This window comes from Chamaea fasciata, unplaced genomic scaffold (assembly GCF_029207755.1).
Source record: "Chamaea fasciata isolate MVZ Bird 193981 ecotype frontalis unplaced genomic scaffold, bChaFas1.0.hap1 SCAF_1, whole genome shotgun sequence".
NCBI lineage: Eukaryota > Metazoa > Chordata > Aves > Passeriformes > Sylviidae > Chamaea > Chamaea fasciata.
Window position 1 is genome coordinate 119,781,582 of NW_027094086.1, and position 19,221 is coordinate 119,800,802.

General features: G+C 39.5%; 1 protein-coding gene across 2 annotated transcripts in view; it reads left to right on the plus strand.

Annotated features, from left to right (window-relative positions):
• The first annotated feature begins 1,040 nt into the window (after positions 1-1,040).
• Positions 1,041-19,221, plus strand: part of SKAP2 (src kinase associated phosphoprotein 2) — a 121,717-nt gene continuing 103,536 nt past the window's right edge. Inside the window, exons 1-3 of one of the 2 annotated variants that reach the window (XM_066195407.1) lie at positions 1,041-1,168; positions 11,429-11,534; positions 13,788-13,813. In XM_066195407.1, coding sequence (XP_066051504.1) covers positions 1,120-1,168; positions 11,429-11,534; positions 13,788-13,813 — 181 coding nt within the window. In that variant the 5' untranslated portion in view covers positions 1,041-1,119. Of the gene's footprint in view, positions 1,169-11,428; positions 11,535-12,344; positions 12,561-13,787; positions 13,814-19,221 lie in introns of those variants that run through there. The other variant, XM_066195413.1, reaches the window with a different exon arrangement.

Consider the following 19,221-nt stretch of genomic DNA (forward strand, 5'->3'; position numbering starts at 1 on the left):
ACATAACCACAGCTCTAACACAAACACTTTCTGCAGCAATAACACAGATACAGCCAAAACCATCCAGGGCACAAAAACACATGCCAAGAGTTTACTTTGACTATTTCTACACTAAATATATTACATCACCAACGTACTCCAAATACACACAACTAGGGATTTGTGGGTAAAACATACAAAAGCTGCCCCATAAGCAACACTCCAGCAAAGTTGGCCCTTCTAGCAGCCCAGCTGTGTTGCTTAGCAACAGCATCTCTTTTCGCCGCTGCCCACACACCTGTGCTAACAGACACCAATACGAACGGGCCTGTTCCCACTGCTTCAACGTTTTCCTCGAGTTCCACGACTTGATGTTGCCAGCTGCAACCATTGGGACATTGGCAAAGGCACGAGGTTGGGCTGTAGTCTGCCATCCTAAACCCCGACACAGGCAATGACAGAAAGCCGAGAGGGACAAGGTCGGCACCGAGCTCTGAAAGAAAGATGGAAAGATGTCTGGAAGAAATTAAACCCCCAAAGTACCAGCCTCCACACCCACCGACCCAACCCTTCCCGCCCCTGTGGGAGGAGGCAGGGACGCCAGCCGCTGTCTTAGTGGGCGGGACAATCAATGGGTCAATCAGAGAGATGCCTCGGGGCATTCTTATCCAATGGCCAACTTTTCCTGCCCTTCGGGGCGGAAGGCGCAGAGGGAGCCGGCGCTGAGCGCCACGTTTGGTTCTGGCGCGGGGGCGGGCCCGCGCGGTGCCCTCACGCGGGATGGCCGCCGGCAGCGGTCACGTGGGAGGCAGCGCCCTCACGGAGGCCGAGAAACATTGCGGGGAGCAGAGGGCATAAAGCGCATGCGCGGCGCTTAGGGGCGGGGGAGCGTGCCAGCGGGAAGCCCCGCTGACGAAACTTGAAGCTCCGCCCAGTACAGCCAAACCCCGCCCCCGCCCCAAGCACCGCCTTCATGGTGGGAAACCACGCCCCAGTGGTGATAAACCCCGCCCCCTCGCGGCTCGCTGCCGTGCCGCGGCGGCCGGGGGCGTGGCCTCCGCTTCCTCCCCGGCGGGGCCGGGGGCGGACCGGTCCGAGCTGTCGAGCCCCGCCCGCCCGGTGTCCCCGGCTGCTCGCACCATGTCCGACGCTCCCGACATCCCCGAGGACGTCTGCAGCCTCTTGGCAGGTGAGGGCAGGAGGGAGGGCTTCCTTTCCGGGGGGCGGGCGGACGGGAGGCCGAGGGGGGCGGGCCGGTGGGGGTGTGGCGGGCCGGGGCGTGCGGGTCAGCAGCCTCTGGACCCACGGCCCCGGCGGGCGCTGGGCCATCGCTTCCAGCGCACGGCTTCGGGGGTTCCCTCCCTCCCATCTCCCCAGTTCCTCCTCCCCGGCTACTTCCTCCCCCCGTGCCCGTCCGTGGGGAGCCGCAGCACTCCGGCTCGCTTCCCTGCAGGGAGGAAGGAGCGGGCCGGTTCCCCCTCCCGGCTGAGCGCCCGCAGGCCCGGAACGCGCCCGGGAGGCGCCCAGCCGGGGTGAGGTGTTCGGGGACTCCCGCGGACACGCGTGCGGGGCGTGTGACGGCCGAGCCAGCCGGGAGAAATCTCTGCCCCTCGGGGTGTGCTGGCAGGGCCGACTGCCCGCATCAGCCGAAAAAAAGTAATGAACTCCCCCGCTGAACAGCTGAGGAGCGGACGAAAGGGTTGCTGAATTGCTGGGGTGTTGTATTATCAGTCATACACCCTCTGACCGTGACTGTCCACGCTCTTAGGATGTGTTGGAGTGTAGGAATGGGCTTGTTTCTCGGCGTGAAAGGTTATAGTGTTAGTACAGAATTCTGGATACGGGTGGCTTCTTTTACCTTCAAGAACTCGTATTTAATTTTTCTTTTGTTATTGTTAATTAAAATACATTGTATACTTAAAGGTTGGCTTTTCTCGTACCTTTATCAAAAAGTTTGCTATCCTGAAACCATTTTAATTTCAGTGAGTTTTTTGAGAACTTCTGTTTCTGCCGCAGGAACTTGTGTGGCTCGGACTTTGCCATTCGAATTACCCATGCGTTTTGGAAACTTCCTTCTGAGGCCAGGCACTCAATTACATGGCTGGACACCTGCTGGAGTCTAGTGCAGCTCATCACCTTCACAGGCTGTTATTCTTTTTAACACTTTGATTGTAAGAGCTAATGCTTGAAACATTGCTCTCACCACATCTCGCCTTCTGCCAACTGTCTTGTTTTCTAACTGCAGTTTCTAACTGTGTTACTTGCATATCATACCATCTGTAGTTAAAATTTGCATGGAAGGCCGCCAGAAAAAAAAGGGAAAGCTTCTCATGACTTCATATGATGAAATACATTCTTAATCATTTAGGAAAAAAAATTATTACCCTTAGAGAGCCTTTCTAAATCTTGATATTTTCTGTGGCAATACTGAATTCTGGAACTCATGGTCAGATGGAGAGCATATTTGTTTGTTTTGTTGCTAGTTTCACTGAGTGAAGCTCATCTTGAAACTCTTCAGTGTTTTAAGTGCTTTAAAACTTTTTTTTGAGGGGAAGGATGTGATGCAGATGGGATCATTTGAGATTGTGGTTTCTTTCTCAGCCATGGTACCTCATTTACACAACTTGTCCTTCCTTCCTCCTTCCCATCTTTGTCCAGCCTGCCATGGAAAGAGATACACAAAAGTTTGTATTTTGAAGTGAAACCAAGAACATCTATTTTTCCTCATGAGAGTTGTGTATATGTAATTTCAGAGTTGCTATGAACAGCAGCCTAAGTTGTATACAGGTATCTAATGTTTGTACAGTATGTACAGTTTAGTTTTTCTGGTTTCTTTTTGTGCTGTCTGTAGAACTGAAGTTAAGAAGGCAATGGAAGGATTTACCGATGATCTTTAAATATTTGTTTTATTATTACTACTAGTAACTAATAGTTTGCAACTTTTAATTGTTATCTTCAATATGGTTATACAGTGTTAAAATTAAATGACCTGCTTATTTTTGAAAAAGAAAATATGGCATTGCTTTTTACAGTTTGTGTTAAACTCTTTTTTTGAAAGTTATCAGTCAAGTGCATGAAAGTTCATAAGCAATTCTTTCACTGATATGTGTAGTATCTCACGATCTTTTATGTAGGCTTCTTTTTTTTTGCTCAAACTATTCCTGTAGTGAAGATGTATGGTAGTGGAGGAGGGAAGGGAGCTCTGTAATATCTTTACTATTCATCAAGAAACTGTTACACAAGACAAAGACCACAATTAGTAGATAGTTATTAATTTCTGCATGCTCTTCTGCGAGGGTGCTTCTTAATGTATTTTTTTAATGGCTCACAGTTATTGATCCAGCACCTCTTTGAGATGAGGGAACATTGTTTTCCCATCGGTGAAATTAGTGTAATAAACAAGATGTGATTGGGGTCGCAAAAAAATAATCAATGGTGGAACAGAATTAGAATTCAAATTCACCTGCCTCCGTGCTGTGCTGGTTTTTCCAGATAATAATATGAGTTGGATGTCTACATTTAGTGGCCATTACAAGTGCCAGGCACTTCTTCATATCAGTTTCGGTTGAGAACGTACAGCTGATGGGTAGCGACAGGCATCGTGTTTTAGTCTGATGTTCATGTAGCAGAGAGGCCTTCACAGGTCTGTGAATACAGTCCTAAATACTGTGCTGTTCTGCTCTTCCTTCTTTTCTTGGCCTTTTCCAACTTCTGCATCAAGTGGAGGAATGATCATATGGATTTCCTTATCCCTGCTTACCCTTGATTGATGGTTGGAATATGTCCACCCACCATGCTGAACAAGTAGGGGTCCTACTGGAAAACATACTAAGTGCTCCTGTAGTTAAACATGGTGATAATGGGAATAAACACACCAGCAGATGAATTAAAGTTGCACAGGAAATTTTCTGACTTGTGAGTGCTTTACTTTGAACCTGAACAATATTATATCTTTAACACAAAAACAAATTCTGTCACACATGCTGGCAGGGTCATTATAGTTGCGTATCAGTGACGCTGAAATGTTCCAGGCAGAAGCACAGCTTGAGCTGAGGGCTAACTGCATTAGTAGGAAACAGGAGGAAGCTGTTTCTGTAAAGTTGAAGGGGAAAGGTCAGTGTGGCAATAGACTTATTGCAGAGGATTATTGGGATTGCAAAATCCCATCCTGTCTTCTCTGACTTGTTCAAATGATAGGAGGGAAACACTGGAGACAGAAACAGGGTCCTCTGGTCATGAGTTGAACTTCTGGTAGGAGGAGAAAGTAAGTTTGTTGCTCTCTTATCTCCATCTTTACACCTTGGAGGTGTGTGGTAGTGTATGTAACTTCTTCATTCCCCACCCATTTCCCTGCACTTATGGATGATGCTTGAGACAGTGGTGTTTAGTGAAGAAAGCCCAGCCCTACTCTGCCTTTTCTTCTTTCAAAAAGGCATCCTCTGTTGTTTTTATGTGATATTTTGGGTGTTTGGCAGAGTGAAATGTTACTCTTTTTTTGTCCGCTCAAATTATTGCTGGTTACATAGATTGTTGGAGGCCTGCTCACATATATTTTCCCTTACTAAGTTTTGGCTTGTTCATAGCTGAGGAGGAGTTTGAAGGCTGCTTCTTGCCCCAAAGGCATATTATTTCTTCTGTAATGTAAACCAGACTTGTTGCTTCAGTCATCTTGGCTGGAAAAAGAAATCTTGAGGTTTTTTTCAGTAATAAAGATTTAATTGGAGGTATGACTTCTCTGTTTTTTCACAGCTTTTGATGGTGTCATGATCATTAGATATGTGTATCATTTATATTTTTTCCCCTGTTCATGACACCTGTGACTATAGTATGGGTGCTATTGCTTTGTCTTTTGTTCATTTTTCCCTTCACACTTGGCAGTATTTCTTGTTTGAATCTTCTGTATTCGTCTTTTAAAAGTTCCAAATATGTTCATTGTGAAAATAAGATAAAATTTTCTCTAGTTTATATGGAACCTTATATCCCATCCTAATACCATTTTCCTTGTTCTATTAAGCAAAACCCCAAACCTAAATAGAAACCAATGTTCTTGCCCTAAAGATCATTTCTACCGATATTATTCAGTTTGTTTAAGTGCTTAGTTATATTGTCCAAATCACCTTTTTCTGTGTGAGTCCTGTTATTTTTTTCTTCAAATTAATACTATTTACCTACTTGTTTAGTTGCATCTTGGAAATGGCTTGCAGAAAAGGGCAAGGCAAGAAAACTACAAGACATTGGATCCAGTGCATGAGTTGCTTACCTTTTATTTTTGGACTGCACTGGTTATATTTACCCCAGTCCCCCGAAAACAAACTGTCTGTTTTAATTTTCCATGTCAGCTGTCCTTGAACTTGCTCCTTACGTGCCTGTCCTAGAAAACGTCTTCTGGGTACAGTGTGGCTCTTCTTTATTGATTGGTTCGAATTTAAAAGCATGCTGTGGTTTAAAACTTTTCCCTTTTTTGAAAGTATAATTTCCATGTTTCAACGGCTTTAACAAATGCCAGTTCTTGCTAAAGAATCTATCTGTACAAGATAAACCAGGGTGATTATTGTAGCCATCTTTTAAGTAGACGTGTGTTTATAGCTTGGTAGTATGTATGTGTTTCAATAGTAATGGTCTAAGATTAGAAACAGTGAGGTGAAAAAAATGCACAGAGGGATTCCTGGTAAGAAATAACCTCCAGTGATTTGAAACATAGTTCAATTGTCTCTGCCATAAATTTGGGAATAAGTGTCATATATGGGTGATAAAAATGGCATAGGCTATTTTTTATATACTCATTATTCACTTAGTTTGTCTTTTTCAATTAACATGGAGTCTATCTTTCTCATCTGACTGGGTTTACGTTTCTTTCATAATCATATGTCAACAGACCACAATAGACATAGCATAATGTGGCATACAGTGTAAATCTTTAGGTTAATCCTTAACATTTTTTATTATAGTTCATTTGGAATCACTTTGTAACTTGATCATGATTTGTACTGGTGTGGTTTTTCTTCATTATATGCTTAATATGTTACAGCTTCATCTTTTCTCACCTCTAATGTAGAGGGAGGATGCTCAACTACTCATCCAATGAGATTAGAGATAGATATATAGCTATATATATATATATAGTCCTTGATTATAATTTTTCTTTTTTAATCTTTTAAAACAGATGCCTTATCGATTTCCTTAATTTGAGGAGTCTTAGCAGTTTGTGTATACTTCTGCTTTTAAAATCACTAATAAAACTGTTGAGCGTCAACATTTTTCATGATACTTACTTTGTATGTGTCAACATAGCAACATAACCTTGCTTCTGGGGATTTAAGGTACAGCCGTTTTTAAAGGCAGTCCTTTCCAGGACTTTGCACTAAAAGGAATGCTCATCTTCTTGTTAGGCTGGATAAATGTGGTATTTTAGACATCTTGAAGTTCAGTCACTTTTATTTTACATCATGTGTTCTGTTTCTGATTAAGTGTATATATATTTAAAAGACAATTTAGCAAACTCTGGAGAGAGTTTAAAACATAGCTGTGAAGTCAGGGGGAGAGCAAAAGCAAAATCCTCAAATATTTCTTTATTTAAGAGAACAGGCAGCGACAGATATTGCTTGATAGTTTGTCTTCAGGCATGTTCCCTATTAATGAATTGCATGAATACTTTGAAATCAAATTAATTGCTTTCTGATGCCAGCCTGTGTGAAGCTGAAAGATACATGGCAGTCTGTTTAATATTGGTCACCTTTGGACAGCATGTGTGTGTAATAAATGTGCCTAGCTTGCAGCTATGTCCCAAAATTCTCTGGCCTGCTGTCCCAAATTCTCTGGCTGGCAGCCGGCTGCTGGCTCTCCCGGCCCTTGAGGCGCAGAAGAGAAAAGGCTGGTGGCTGCAGGAATTGCTCTGCTGAGCTGCTGTTGCCTTCTTGTGCGAGTGGCAGTACAGCTGCCGGGTCATCCCCTGCCAGTGTCCCTGGCCATACGATGGATGTGTGTCCAGCCTCCAAACTGGCCTGCGTTCTCCTTGGGCCATGGGCCCTGCCCTGTGCCTGGAAATGCTCCTGTCTCACTGCCACTTCCCGATTCTTGTCCTTTGAATGGTGTCGACTCATCAGTTGGTGTGTCCCTGATGGAGTTGGTGTGTCCGTGATGGAGTGATTAACTTCTTGATAATGTGATTGGATAACACTTTGCTTATCTGCTGGAGGAGGGGAGAAAGAAAGACCCAGCACACAGTCTTTGAGTGCCTCGGTGGGAGTCTGCTTGGCCCACCCTGACAAAAAATTGAGGTAGTTCTGTCTTAAGTGTGTTTGTTAAGTGTGACTTACATTTACAATATTAAGTCCTGTAAACTACAAATGTGTTATGATTTGTTGTGATTAGCACTCTTTAACACAGCACTTGCTTTGGGCTAGAAATTCACAATGTTCTTGAAAAATTCCATCTGTGTGGTTTCAGCCTTCATTAAAGAAAATAGCTCCAAAGACTTTAAAACAATTAAAATCTTGCAGTGTCGTCTGTTTATAATAATTGAAGTAAAGAGAACCATAAACTGTTTTAACAATGAAATGCAAAATAAATCTTAGCTTTTCTCCTTGTAAAAGGACTGTAGATGAAAATGAAATTAAAATGGCATTTAGCTTTTGACTGCTCTGTGAATTGGCACTTAAGTTTTGAGTTGTATGAGCTGGTTGAAGTGGACAGAGCTAGACTGAGGTGTGACTTTCCTTTTCGGTCAGTTTGTAACCTGTATTGGCAGTGAAATTTGTGAGTGAATTGTATCAATTGGATCTTTCAGTTTGGTAGCTTTTGTTCATTCCTGCAGGCAAATGATTTCTCTGGGGTATGGTGCAAACAAATTTAATATCATGAGCTTTAAGAAGCAGAGCAACAAGTATGGCTATTTAAGCTATCAAGCAGTCTAACAAGCTTCAGAAAAGAGGTGTTGAATGGGTTCCACTGAGTATTTTTCTTTGTTTCGTTTTTGTTTATTTGTCTTAGTGTTTTTTAATTTTTTTTTTCTATTTTTGTGTTTTCAGTGGGAACAGCTAAATGTCTGCAATATGTGATCCTAAGTTTATTAGGAAAAATTTATGGGAATATGTAATTTGTTTTTTTTTTTTTTTTTTTTTTTTTTTTTGCTCTGGGGTAACTGATTAGTTAAAGTGCTTTTAGACCAGAAATCTATTCAAAGAGGTTTTCTTTTTGGAATTACCTTTTATTCCTTTTAAAATTTCTTGATGGATCAGCTGCTGCTGAAGCGTGAAACAGGTCTGCACTGAAGTGCTTGTGAGCAGTAGTTTTGTAGCATTAAACTAATACAGAAGAGACCAAGTTGTGGATCATCCTGGAGAGGGGAGAGCAAGTAAGTCACTAGGATAGTGGTGAGAAATGGTTTTGCTGCTTCTCTTTGAAGTTTACTGTATGAAACTTGGATGTGCCATACTGAAGTCCCAAGTTCTGTTCTAATTCCTACATAAATCACTTTGTGGAAGGTTAGAGAAATTACAGGAACATTTCCTTATGTTAAGGCAGTCCATGTTCCTCCACAGTGTGGAAGGACAGGAAATGAAGAGATGATCATAACTTAGATGACTTACTGGCTTCTTGTCCAGAGAAGCTAAGGGTGTTACTCATCTTGTGCATCTGGTACATCCTGGATGGATTTACAACAGTAGATTAGAAAAAGATACATAACGTACTGTGCAATTGTTAGTAGATAAGAAAAATCTATGATACAGTAAAATGTAATTTTCAAGTAAACTGCTTCTTTAGCATCATGTGTATGTCAGGTCTGTCTTCATATTTTGGGGTTGTGATGAATCAAGCCATATGGTATCTCTGGACATATGGAAGTAATAGTGTTAGTGTTCCATGATGAAAACAGTACACCCTGACTGTGGGTACACTGAAGCTCGGAGAACTTGTTTCACATACTCATGTGAGAGGGAAGCCATCCCTGGGATGTCTTCTGTAACTGCTGCTCTTTAGAAATTGCAAACTTGTGTATGGTTGCTCTCTTTCTGCCTCTCTCCTCCAACTCTGCTTAGACTGAGAGTAAGTGGGGGATCTGCTTCTGCCCTGTCCTTCCATGGTTGAAAATTCTCTATTTTTTCTGCTTTTGGAGTCCAGGGTTTTCTGGAAAACAAACAAAATCTGTCAGCAATGTAGTTAGTCCTCAAATTTTTGTATCCAGTGTATTTTAAGCCAGAAGTGACAATCCTTTTTTTTATAATAATCAACTTGGTTTCTCTTCCCCACATACTCCTTAATTGTGTTATTTCAACATTTGTATTTGAATAAAGTTTTGACAGTCAGAATCTGAGACAGCAGAATTCTCATCTGGGTTGAGCTTTTCCAAGAAGTAAAGAATCCCACTGAGTTTAAATGAAGACTTCTGAATCCAAGTTTTGTGATTAATTAGTGTCCAAAGGCTACCATGCAAATATTGCTCCTGATTTATAAATGTGACTAATTCCTCTGAAGTTTTGCACATGGTTGCCTGGGTGGAACTTTGAAGCTGCTATCCAATTTTTAAAATAAATACATAAAAGTATGGAAAAATAAATATTTAATTAGGCATTCCCTCTCCAAGGGAAAGCTTGTTTTGTACTAGAAAGTCCTGTTATATTTCATTGAGAGAAAAACTGTTGATTTGTTTTGAACTGTTTTGATTTTTGCTCTGAATAGTAAAAATATCAGGCTTTTTGACCTTAGTTTTGTAGTTGGTCAATATCATTGGGTTCTGTGGGTTCTCATCTGCCATCTTGATTGGCAATTCCAATCACTGGAATTTACAAAGATGTGTACTTTTTCTATGGGTTTGGAAAAAATCCCTGTGGGCATTCTTGGTGTACAGCATAAAGGCTGTTGGGGGTATGTCTGGAGGATTCATTAATACATGTTAAGTGCCTTTCCTTCTGTCCTTTTAAAGTAGGAGTGCCACAGAACTGAGTGAAGGTCTCTCCCATTCAGGATTGCTTTGGAAAATGTAATGGGGAAGATTCTCTGTCTTACGGAGAGAAGAGGATCAATATCATTCTTCAGAACTCTAAAATACTGTAAAAAATGAATATTTTTGCCACACTCTGTGAGGACAGTAATCTAAACATCTAAATAATAATCTAGTGAATTATTTGTAAAGAAGAACATTTTTGTAATACCTGTGTTAGTGTTCTTAGAGGGTAACTTTTGACTTGTTTTCTTGCGGCCTGTAATACACAGGGTGATATATTTCTGTTTTCTAAAGGAAAAAGCAGGCAGTTAAGTTTTTCATTTAGGAAATCTGCAGTAAATATTCATGTAAATTTTTGCAGGTAGACTGTTGTGTACTTAATTGGCTGTTATTTATGTTTCTGTATTAAAATGGAATGTCTCATCTGCCTGGAAGAGAGAGGATTAAAATAGTACTATCCATATGCATTTGCATCTATATAGAGGGAGCCAATGTGTACATATGTGTCTGTGGGGGTGGGCAGGCACTGTGAGAAGGTGTTTCGTTACCTACAAATGCTTTCTCTTATTCAATGATCAGTTGTTACCCATGCAGGTATATTTATGTTCACAAGCAGGATTTTTTGGTTGTATTTCTCCTTTTCTGTTTTTGGGATAACTGTATGTTGATTGGTAACCTTAAGAAACTTTTAGAGTTGCTTTTTGCCATTGTTTTGTTAATCAGGAAAACATACTACTGGGGCAGTTACACTCCCACAAATTCAATACACTGCATTCTTTTTATCCTATGGAAAGGATATTTTCCATATTAAAAGAACTGTGGTAACTTTTATGGAATGCTTTGTTTCTACATGAAAGTGTCATCTGAGTAAGAATTAAAACTTAACAGTGCAGGCTACAGCCTTAGTTTGTGATTCTACAAGAGCAGGTGTGCGTAATTTAAAGTACACTGTTGAGCTTGACTCCTTTGATATGATTATTGTGCCTACGTAATTGTTTTCAGGATTGCTTTGGATATGAATCTTTAGTCAATCAGTGATTTCAGAGGCATTGTGAGAACACTTGAAAATACTATAACCAGTAAGTGAGCTAAATTAGTATATGGGTAAGTGTTACTGCTGAAATAATGAATTACACAACCATCTTTGGAACTTGAACTTCCGAAATAACATGGCAGTAATATATGCATAAAGGCTATTTCCATGTTTTAGCTTTGTCTTTTACTTTAGATGATGGAAAGTAATTGCTATAGGACTGCAATTTATTAGGACTTACGTAGCATAATTAAGTGAGCAAGAATCAAATGTCACCAAAGGATTTGCTGTGCTAAGCATAAGTAGATAGAGAACAAATGTATCCCATTTAGAATCTAAAATGTCTGTTAACTATGCTGTGAGTGGGGCTGAAAAGAATTTTCTTAGTTTTTTTCACAGTAGTATCAGGACAAACTCATTAAAGCAGTGTTTTGTCTTTTTTTGAGGTGTATATATTTTTCTTTTTCATTTAGATGTTGAAATATTTGTTTTCCAAACATTAAAAGGAGAAAATCTATCCAAGAAAGCAAAAGAAAGAAGGGAAGTTCTTCTTAAGAAGATAAAGGATATTAAGGCAAGGTAAGTGAACTTCATGGCTTTAATATATTACAAAGTCACTTACTTATAACTTAAAGTTTTTTGCAATCTTTTAATAAACATTAACTGTATTAACAATTAAAAAATCTATCTAGGTCCTGATTTATTCAAAAAATCTGTAGGGGTTCAAGACTTCTTCTCAAAACTGTTACATTTTGGTAAGAAATGGGATCAGAATGATTTGTCCCATTTGAATTGCTTAATATTCTGAAACCTGATTGCAAGCTAGTTGGGCCGAGCTTGCCTTCACCTCTGCTTTGGTAAGATTCATTAAAACATGAGAAATATAATGTATTGAGGATATGAATGAGCTTCCTATCACCATACTCACCTGGTGTAAGACAGCATAATTCCTTGCTGACTTTGCTTTACTACATATTCTGTTGTTTAGCTCGCTAATAGAAAACTGAAATATAACTGAAAATTATTTATAAATCGTAAGTTTGTTTTAGCAAACTGCTATGACAGACAAAGCAGAGGGCTGTGGGTGTTTTTGTTTTAATAACAAGGATGATTTGAGAGAGTTCTATGGTGTGTAAATTTCAGTCAACAATTCAGCTGAAGAGATTTAGCTGTACTTTCATTTCCACTACAGAATTTTCTTTGACGAATCTACTTATTACTCTTATCAACTAGTTTTTAGCCTCGTACTTGCTGTTCTTTTCACATTGTTGTTTTCGTAGTGTTTTTCTAGTGATCACTCCTGTGTAATCTCTCCTAAGCGTTCCATTGATGGCATGCTTCTGCCCCTGTGGCAACTTGTTTATAATTTCAAGGACAGCACAATCATCTGGTGAGGGCGCTAACTGGAGGGAGATATGACATCTGTCCCAAAATCTTCTATTTGAAGTTTTGTGTCCCTTTCATTCAAGCTGTAAATGCTTAGGGAACCAGCTCCTCCTAATACTCTCCTTTAAGAAAGCAGTATTTTATTTATTTTTTTGTTCTTTCCTGCGTTTTCCATTCTGGGTTATTGAGTGAACTGTGACTGTACAAGATGGCTTGCAGGTATAGTGCTACTGACTTTTTTCTTAACTGACTGATGCTTTTTTTGGACGATTAAATACCAAAGGGAGGGAACTTGCATTTATGAGCATATTGACACTGAATCTTTTGCTATTCATTTATGTGACCCCGTGGTTTCACATCCTATTTTAATTTCTAATGCCTTCCTCATTTCCTGTAATATTATTCACTGTTAACAGTGTTTTGCTTTTCTTGCAGGCTACAAAATACATGCACATTGTAGTCTTCTTTGATTTTAACATCCCACATGTTGGGCTGTGTCTATTACTGCCACTTGCTACACTGGATTTCTTAGATCTGGCCTTTTATCTCTCTTTGCATTTCTCAGTTTCTTATCTCTAGACCATTCCTTTCTCTTCTGCTCGTTTCTTGCCTGCATCTCCTTATTGACTAACTTGATATCCTTACTACTGCTAATTGTTCCTAAAGATGATCTCGGCAGCTGCATTTTATTTGCCAGTTAGTTCATAGTCCATGAATGCTTCTTGAATGCCATTCTACATAACTCTGTCCTGAGAATTTGTCTGTATCATCAAACTGCATCCTATTTTGTTTCTAAAATATCAAGGTTTATCTCTGAAGAAACAGTATAAAAAGTTTGTTTTCCCTTTGGCATGATAATTTTTTTTTTGTTTTCTAGGCATTATATAAGTTGTGATCTCCTTATTTGAAAAGGAATTTTTATTTAGGCATGTGTTAGCTTTTATCTTTCTGGTTAATTATTCATACATTTTCATTTGGATTTCTGCAAATTTACTGCAGCTATACCCACTATTTTTGATTTTTTCCCTTTTCCTATTGAACTACTGGTTTATTTCAAAATATGCTTAATGGTTTTACTTGCTCACAAAACTTTTTGAAATTTGTTAACATTTAGAAGGTTCAGTAAAATTAAAGATGCTTTTGTGTGGTTTTTTTTATACCTTAAGATACCTGAGCAGATGTGTTCCTAGAAAAGTTTGGATTTGGCTTTTTTTAAGTATTCCTTGAAGTGACTGAGGATTCTCTCAGCTGCAAAGGCAAAAGGAAAACTGAGTAAATACTTTAAAGCCAAAGACAGAGACTTCAGAATTTTCAAGGAAAACTTGCAGCGCTGAGTTTCCACCACAAAACTTGTTGAAAACCGGTTGATGTTCTTGTACCGTGTCCTCGCGCCGTGGGTTTGCAAGTGTGCGTTGCTTTATGACGTTTCTTCTTCTTTTTCTGCAGTTACCCTCACGGATTCCCGGAGGAAGGTGAGTCTCCTGCCCTTTTCCCCGCCGTTCCCTCCGCGGGGCTTTCCCACCGCCGCGGCCGCCCGAGGCCGAGGGGACTGGCGCCCCCTGCTGCGGCTGCCGGGGAACAGCCGCCCGGGCGCGCACATCCAGCGGGGCCGCTGCCGGCAGCCAGCGCAGCGCCGAGCGCTCGCTGATGGAAAGATCGGTCTGGAAACGTCGCTCAGGATTTGATGTATAATGGAGCTCGTTATGGAGCTTATTTGTTATAAATTTAGTGTAATGGAGCTTATTCGCAAGAGTGCAGCCTTGCGAAAGACCATGCGATGTGGGTTTATTTTTTCCAGAGGAAGCGTATGCCAAGTACCCTGCTTAGGAGATTAAAATTTTAGCAGGGGTTACTTATTTCGGCTTTTTTTCTTAACGTTGCAAGAGTCTTCAATTCCATAGTGATGTTTCTTTAACCTTTTAATAGGATCATCTCGTGGCAATATGATATTGGCTTTCGATCCACACTGAATGAATGTTTTCATAGTGCAGTGGGAGCTCAGACCTTTAGCTGGAGAGGAGATGATTTAGTGTGCGAGTAATGAAAACTGAAGTGTGGGTTATCTATTGTCTTCTAGTGGAGTTTAAACAAAGCTGCAGAGTTCAATTTAGAGAAGACTGAAGGGTTTGTTGCTACAGTGTTCTGTTCTGTAACTAAACCTGGAAGGGCTCTTATTTCCATGATGCTAATTCTTGAGGTCATGACCTATAGCCTGTGGATGCTGGTATGAGGGTCACAGTGCGAGGTCAAAAAAGCCTATGCAAAGCTTCACTTTTTGCAGCGGTTGAAGAACTGTCTGTTTCTGGACAAGGAGGTTCAAATGTGTAGGCTGCAGCGTGCCTCCTGAGAAAGTGAAAATATGCAAGTCATATTAGGCAAGTAATGTTGTAACAAGGCACAACATGTTCATACATTTCTTATGCCTGTTTAAATCAAGTTATGCAGCCATAACAGTTCAACTGAAAGGGACAGTGCAACTTGAAACTTCCCAAAGAGTCAAGATTGCCAAGATTCTGTAAACTCCAAATATGCGATTGTTTAAAAATTGTATTGCAATAATTTGCTGTTTTTTATACTGCACCTCAGGACTGTTACAGAAGATAAAATGTAGTTTTCCTCTTCTCCTCACTGTCCAGCAGAACTGAGTGTGGGGAAGTAAAATGTTATTTTGTTAAGAATATTACTAATATGAAATTAGGCGAGGTGGTTGTTTCATTGCAAACCTGTCTTGCTTTGGAAGAGTGTGTTTTTGAAGATTTAATAACTTCCCGAGGCACTGACTCTGTAATAGGCATGAGAGTTGCCTACAAAAAGCAGAGTTTGCATTTACTGCTTTGTGTAATTTGAAGGTCAAGAAAGTTCTAGTCTATTTACTTTCTTCATTGGTAATTTGATTCAGAATTTCTTTTCCAGTTCAACAAATTATTAACAAAAATGAGATTTCATTATCTCTAGCAAAATGGATGATTTGATTTGTATAGTCTGTAATTGTTATTGCATAACTTGCTGTGATTTCTGTGAAAATTATATTCATTCTTACTCTTTTTATTAGAGTACATTTGATTTTTAAGAAGGATATATTGCCTTTTAAAGATTGTTGTGATATATCTCTGGTTCAGGTAGTAGAACTGTGTATAAATGCTGAGGCTTGTGGACAGTGACACCTTAGTTTTCAGTATTTTTCAATATAATGAAAGTTATACCATTGTTTTCTGCAAGCAAGGATACATTTCTCCAAATTAATGTGCATTTTCTGCATGCAGGATTATAAAACAGTGATGAGAAATAGGAACCTCCACTTGCAAATTTTTTGAAGGAATGTGATTCAGTGGTATGAGTGGTTGGTGTAATTTCCAGAGTTCAAGAAGTGTGTGCTAAACTTTATTTGGTTGTGTCATTCTTACTTTAGGACTGTACAAATTAGGCGTGACTTTTGTAGGTGTAGAACAAAGGACTCACATGGAGATAAGCAGTCAGATTCTTGGCCAGCTCCTAGTGTAACAAAGCAGTGACAGCAGCTGAGGGAGGTCAACTTTTGTGCCCATTTTCATACCTCTGTGTCCACCTAGACATTTGAAAAATGGAAAATTTGGAAAGTATTGAAAACTCAGAAGATGCTGATGGTCAGTTCTACTCTCTCCAGAGAAAGAAGAAATATCTCAATGTATTAGGTGAAAAAAGGATATTATTTTACAGGAAAAAAAGGAGGGGTGGGAGCAGGAATGTGGAAACTACGCTGAAACATACTAGGAAGAATAAAAACTACTGTGTGTATTTAAACTCCATATTTGCTGTTCTTGGTTTTGTGGTAGCAGTCACTCCATTTTTAAAATGTAAATAAAATAATCTCTGTTCTAGCTGAAAGTGAAGGTGAAAAATGGTGCATACTGTCATGGTATGTTATCATGATATAGTATTTATACTACATCAGCTGTTTCCAAGAATCTTGTGAGTTGTGACCTGTCATCCTTTCAGAGGCATCCAGAAGTATTTTTGGAGGCTGAAAGAAGTGGACTAACACTTTCAAAATTCTTATATTTCCTGTAGGACATAATGATACTTGACTCTGCTCTCTCAAACAGTGGCTCCTTCAGCTTCTGAGTTGTTCCACAAGGATGTGTTGTGGGCATACTTTCCACTCCACTCCCTTTCATCACTGAATGTTTTTGAAGTTCCACTGACTTTGCACATAGTGACTAGCTGGTTTGACTAAGCTATTTGTAAACTCTTGTTTTATGGGCTTTGGCCAATAGCATACAGAAACCTGCCTATCCAAATGGATAAAGCAAGGAGGTTTGAAAGAATAATAATAATAATAAAAAAAAAAAATTGAAGAGCATGCATGCCAGTAGAACCAGGCTCCTTAAAACTGTAGTCACCCATGTGTGTCTCTCTCAGGAAGTGCATACATATTTCTTTGCAACCAGATTGATGAATTTGGGGACTTCCTTGAGTCCTCCTAGAAAGAAGCCTTCTGATGTTGTCTGTCAAGTCAGTAAATGTGCTGACAAAAGCATCTTTTGTGTCAATATAGACTGAAAAAAAAAAGAAGCTTTTTAGGAGAAGTGGGTACATGTGCAAATGAAAGACACAAAATTAATTGTATGGGAAGATATTTAATTCTTGTGTGTGATGTGTTACCTGATTTAACACTGACTTTTACAGTTAAGTGTGTTGTTAATTTATGGATAAAGAAAGTCCATGTTGTTCTTATGACCAAAAATGTGCAGTTATATTTATATCCAATCCACTGGTCATTCATCAGATTTTATTTTTAAAGTTGTTAGACATTTATTGTACCTATTTTATTTTTAAATTGAAGAACTCTGTAGAAAAGTCTTTCTCTTAGACACTGCTGCCTTTTTTTTTTCTTTTAATTTGAAATATTTGACTATTTATCTAAGCAGTTTAAGCAAAACTAAAAAGCTGTAATCACACTCAGTGACCTATCCTAGAATTTGGAAGAAACTTGAAAACAAAGGTAATTTGCATAAAAATTGGATTCATTTTTTATAAGACTAATATTCCACTAAAGGTATAAAAGTCTGAACTTTGACAAAGATTCTGACTTAATACAGTTTTTGGCATTTCTCTGTTTTGAGATTAATTGAATCAATACTGTGACTGCCAAAATGTTTAGTTAAAAGAACCTTGTTTTCAATTTATGCTAAAAATAGTGCTAAAGTTGGCAGAAGCACCCTAAGCTCTAGAAACTGTGTTTGTGTTTGAAGTTCACTTGCCATCTGTTGTATGCATTTATTTTAGTAAAATATGTATTTTTAATAACTTTTTACAAAATATTTTGGCTCAATGTTGAAAGTGAGACACCAAAAGTACTAGCCAAATCGAGTCACACTATGGGAATTTGCAGAATGAGTTCCCCATAAAGCACTCATTGCACCTCGTATCTGATCTGCAGCACTAAATTATGCAGAAAAGTATGACATGACATTTTCTAACTAGCATTTTTCACTCTGATAAAAACTGATGATGGTCCACTTGCGTTTTTATTTCACTGTAATATAATAGAGGGTAAATCTGTGTCTCTAGAGCACTGGTGTTATTCACTGTGTAATTATTGGGAGCACCTGTAGGAAACCTTTAGATGACTCAGATGCTTCTAGCTCTTGGCAGAGCAGAGTGTGTCTGGAGCCTGAAACCTCTGCTTCCTGGAAATAGTCAAGCTGTTAGAGTAGCACTATATGCAAAGGATTTGTATTTTGTATTTTTTTTTTCTTTTCTGTTTTTGTACAGAGTTCATTTTTTTTTTTTCACTCTCCGTACACTCTTTTTCAGGGAATGGCAGCAAGTAGAAATCTCTTTGGACTTGAGAAAGGGAGTCAGTATCTTGTGGTTACCAGAGCCACATGTGCACACAAGTTCTATATTTTAACACACTTGAACTTTTTAGTCAAGACCATAAATATATTGTTAGTATTTAACCATAAATGGGAAAGAAATGACTTAGTTGTTACCCAGTTCTTTGAGGATCATCCTGATGTATTTCTGGAGAGACGATCAAATGCATTAAAGATGTGCCAAATACCACTCTATCCCAGAAGTCTGGGAGGCAAGGAACTGTGTTGGCCCTTTCAGCTACATACAGCTGTTATCTGTGAAGTGTCCACGCCAAGAGCAATTTCAAGTAACATGAGATACATCCACCAGTGCAGCATAGAGTGGTTCTGTCCTGATATCCATTGTAAGAACAAGAGGTAATTCAGCAAGCAAAAGTTGCAATTGCTTTTCTTGCTTGAAGCATATTTGCTTGCAAACTTAATGTTGTTTCAGTATTGTCTTAAGAAGTAGCTGCTAAAGAGTTTCTACTTGACCTTTACAAAACAAGCCATTAAAAATCACGTTAATAGGGGACCCTAGAAGGCCCTTCAGGAGTGAGTGTTGGAGTAGACTGCATGGCAAAGCATGCATTGAAAAATTGATTGTCAGAAGAATCCAGTCTTGCAGGGTGACTGGTGAATTGGGTCAGTAGCATCTTAAAAATACAGGATGCCCCTATCAAAGGGCTCAAATATAACCCTGCCAGCTTGAAAACAGCTTTGTCTACTTGTTCTTATGAAAAGCTGTGTAGTGAGAGCCTTGCTTGGTCTGCTTGATGGCTTCATCCAGTCCTTTGTTTCGTGGGTTCTTACTGCAGCAGAGATTGGACAGGAGGAACTGATCTCAACCTGCTGTGACTTGGGACCTTCTGAAATGGCAAGAAGCAGGGTGGTTTGACCTACATGTCTTTTTATTTTACTGAGTTGTTTTATTTCTCTTATACTTGAGCAGTTTTAATGCATCATTCTGTCTAGACATTTTTAGAAATAAATTGAAAGTGTTGAGTTATCTGAGGATGTGAGCTAGCGAGTCTCTTTCAGAG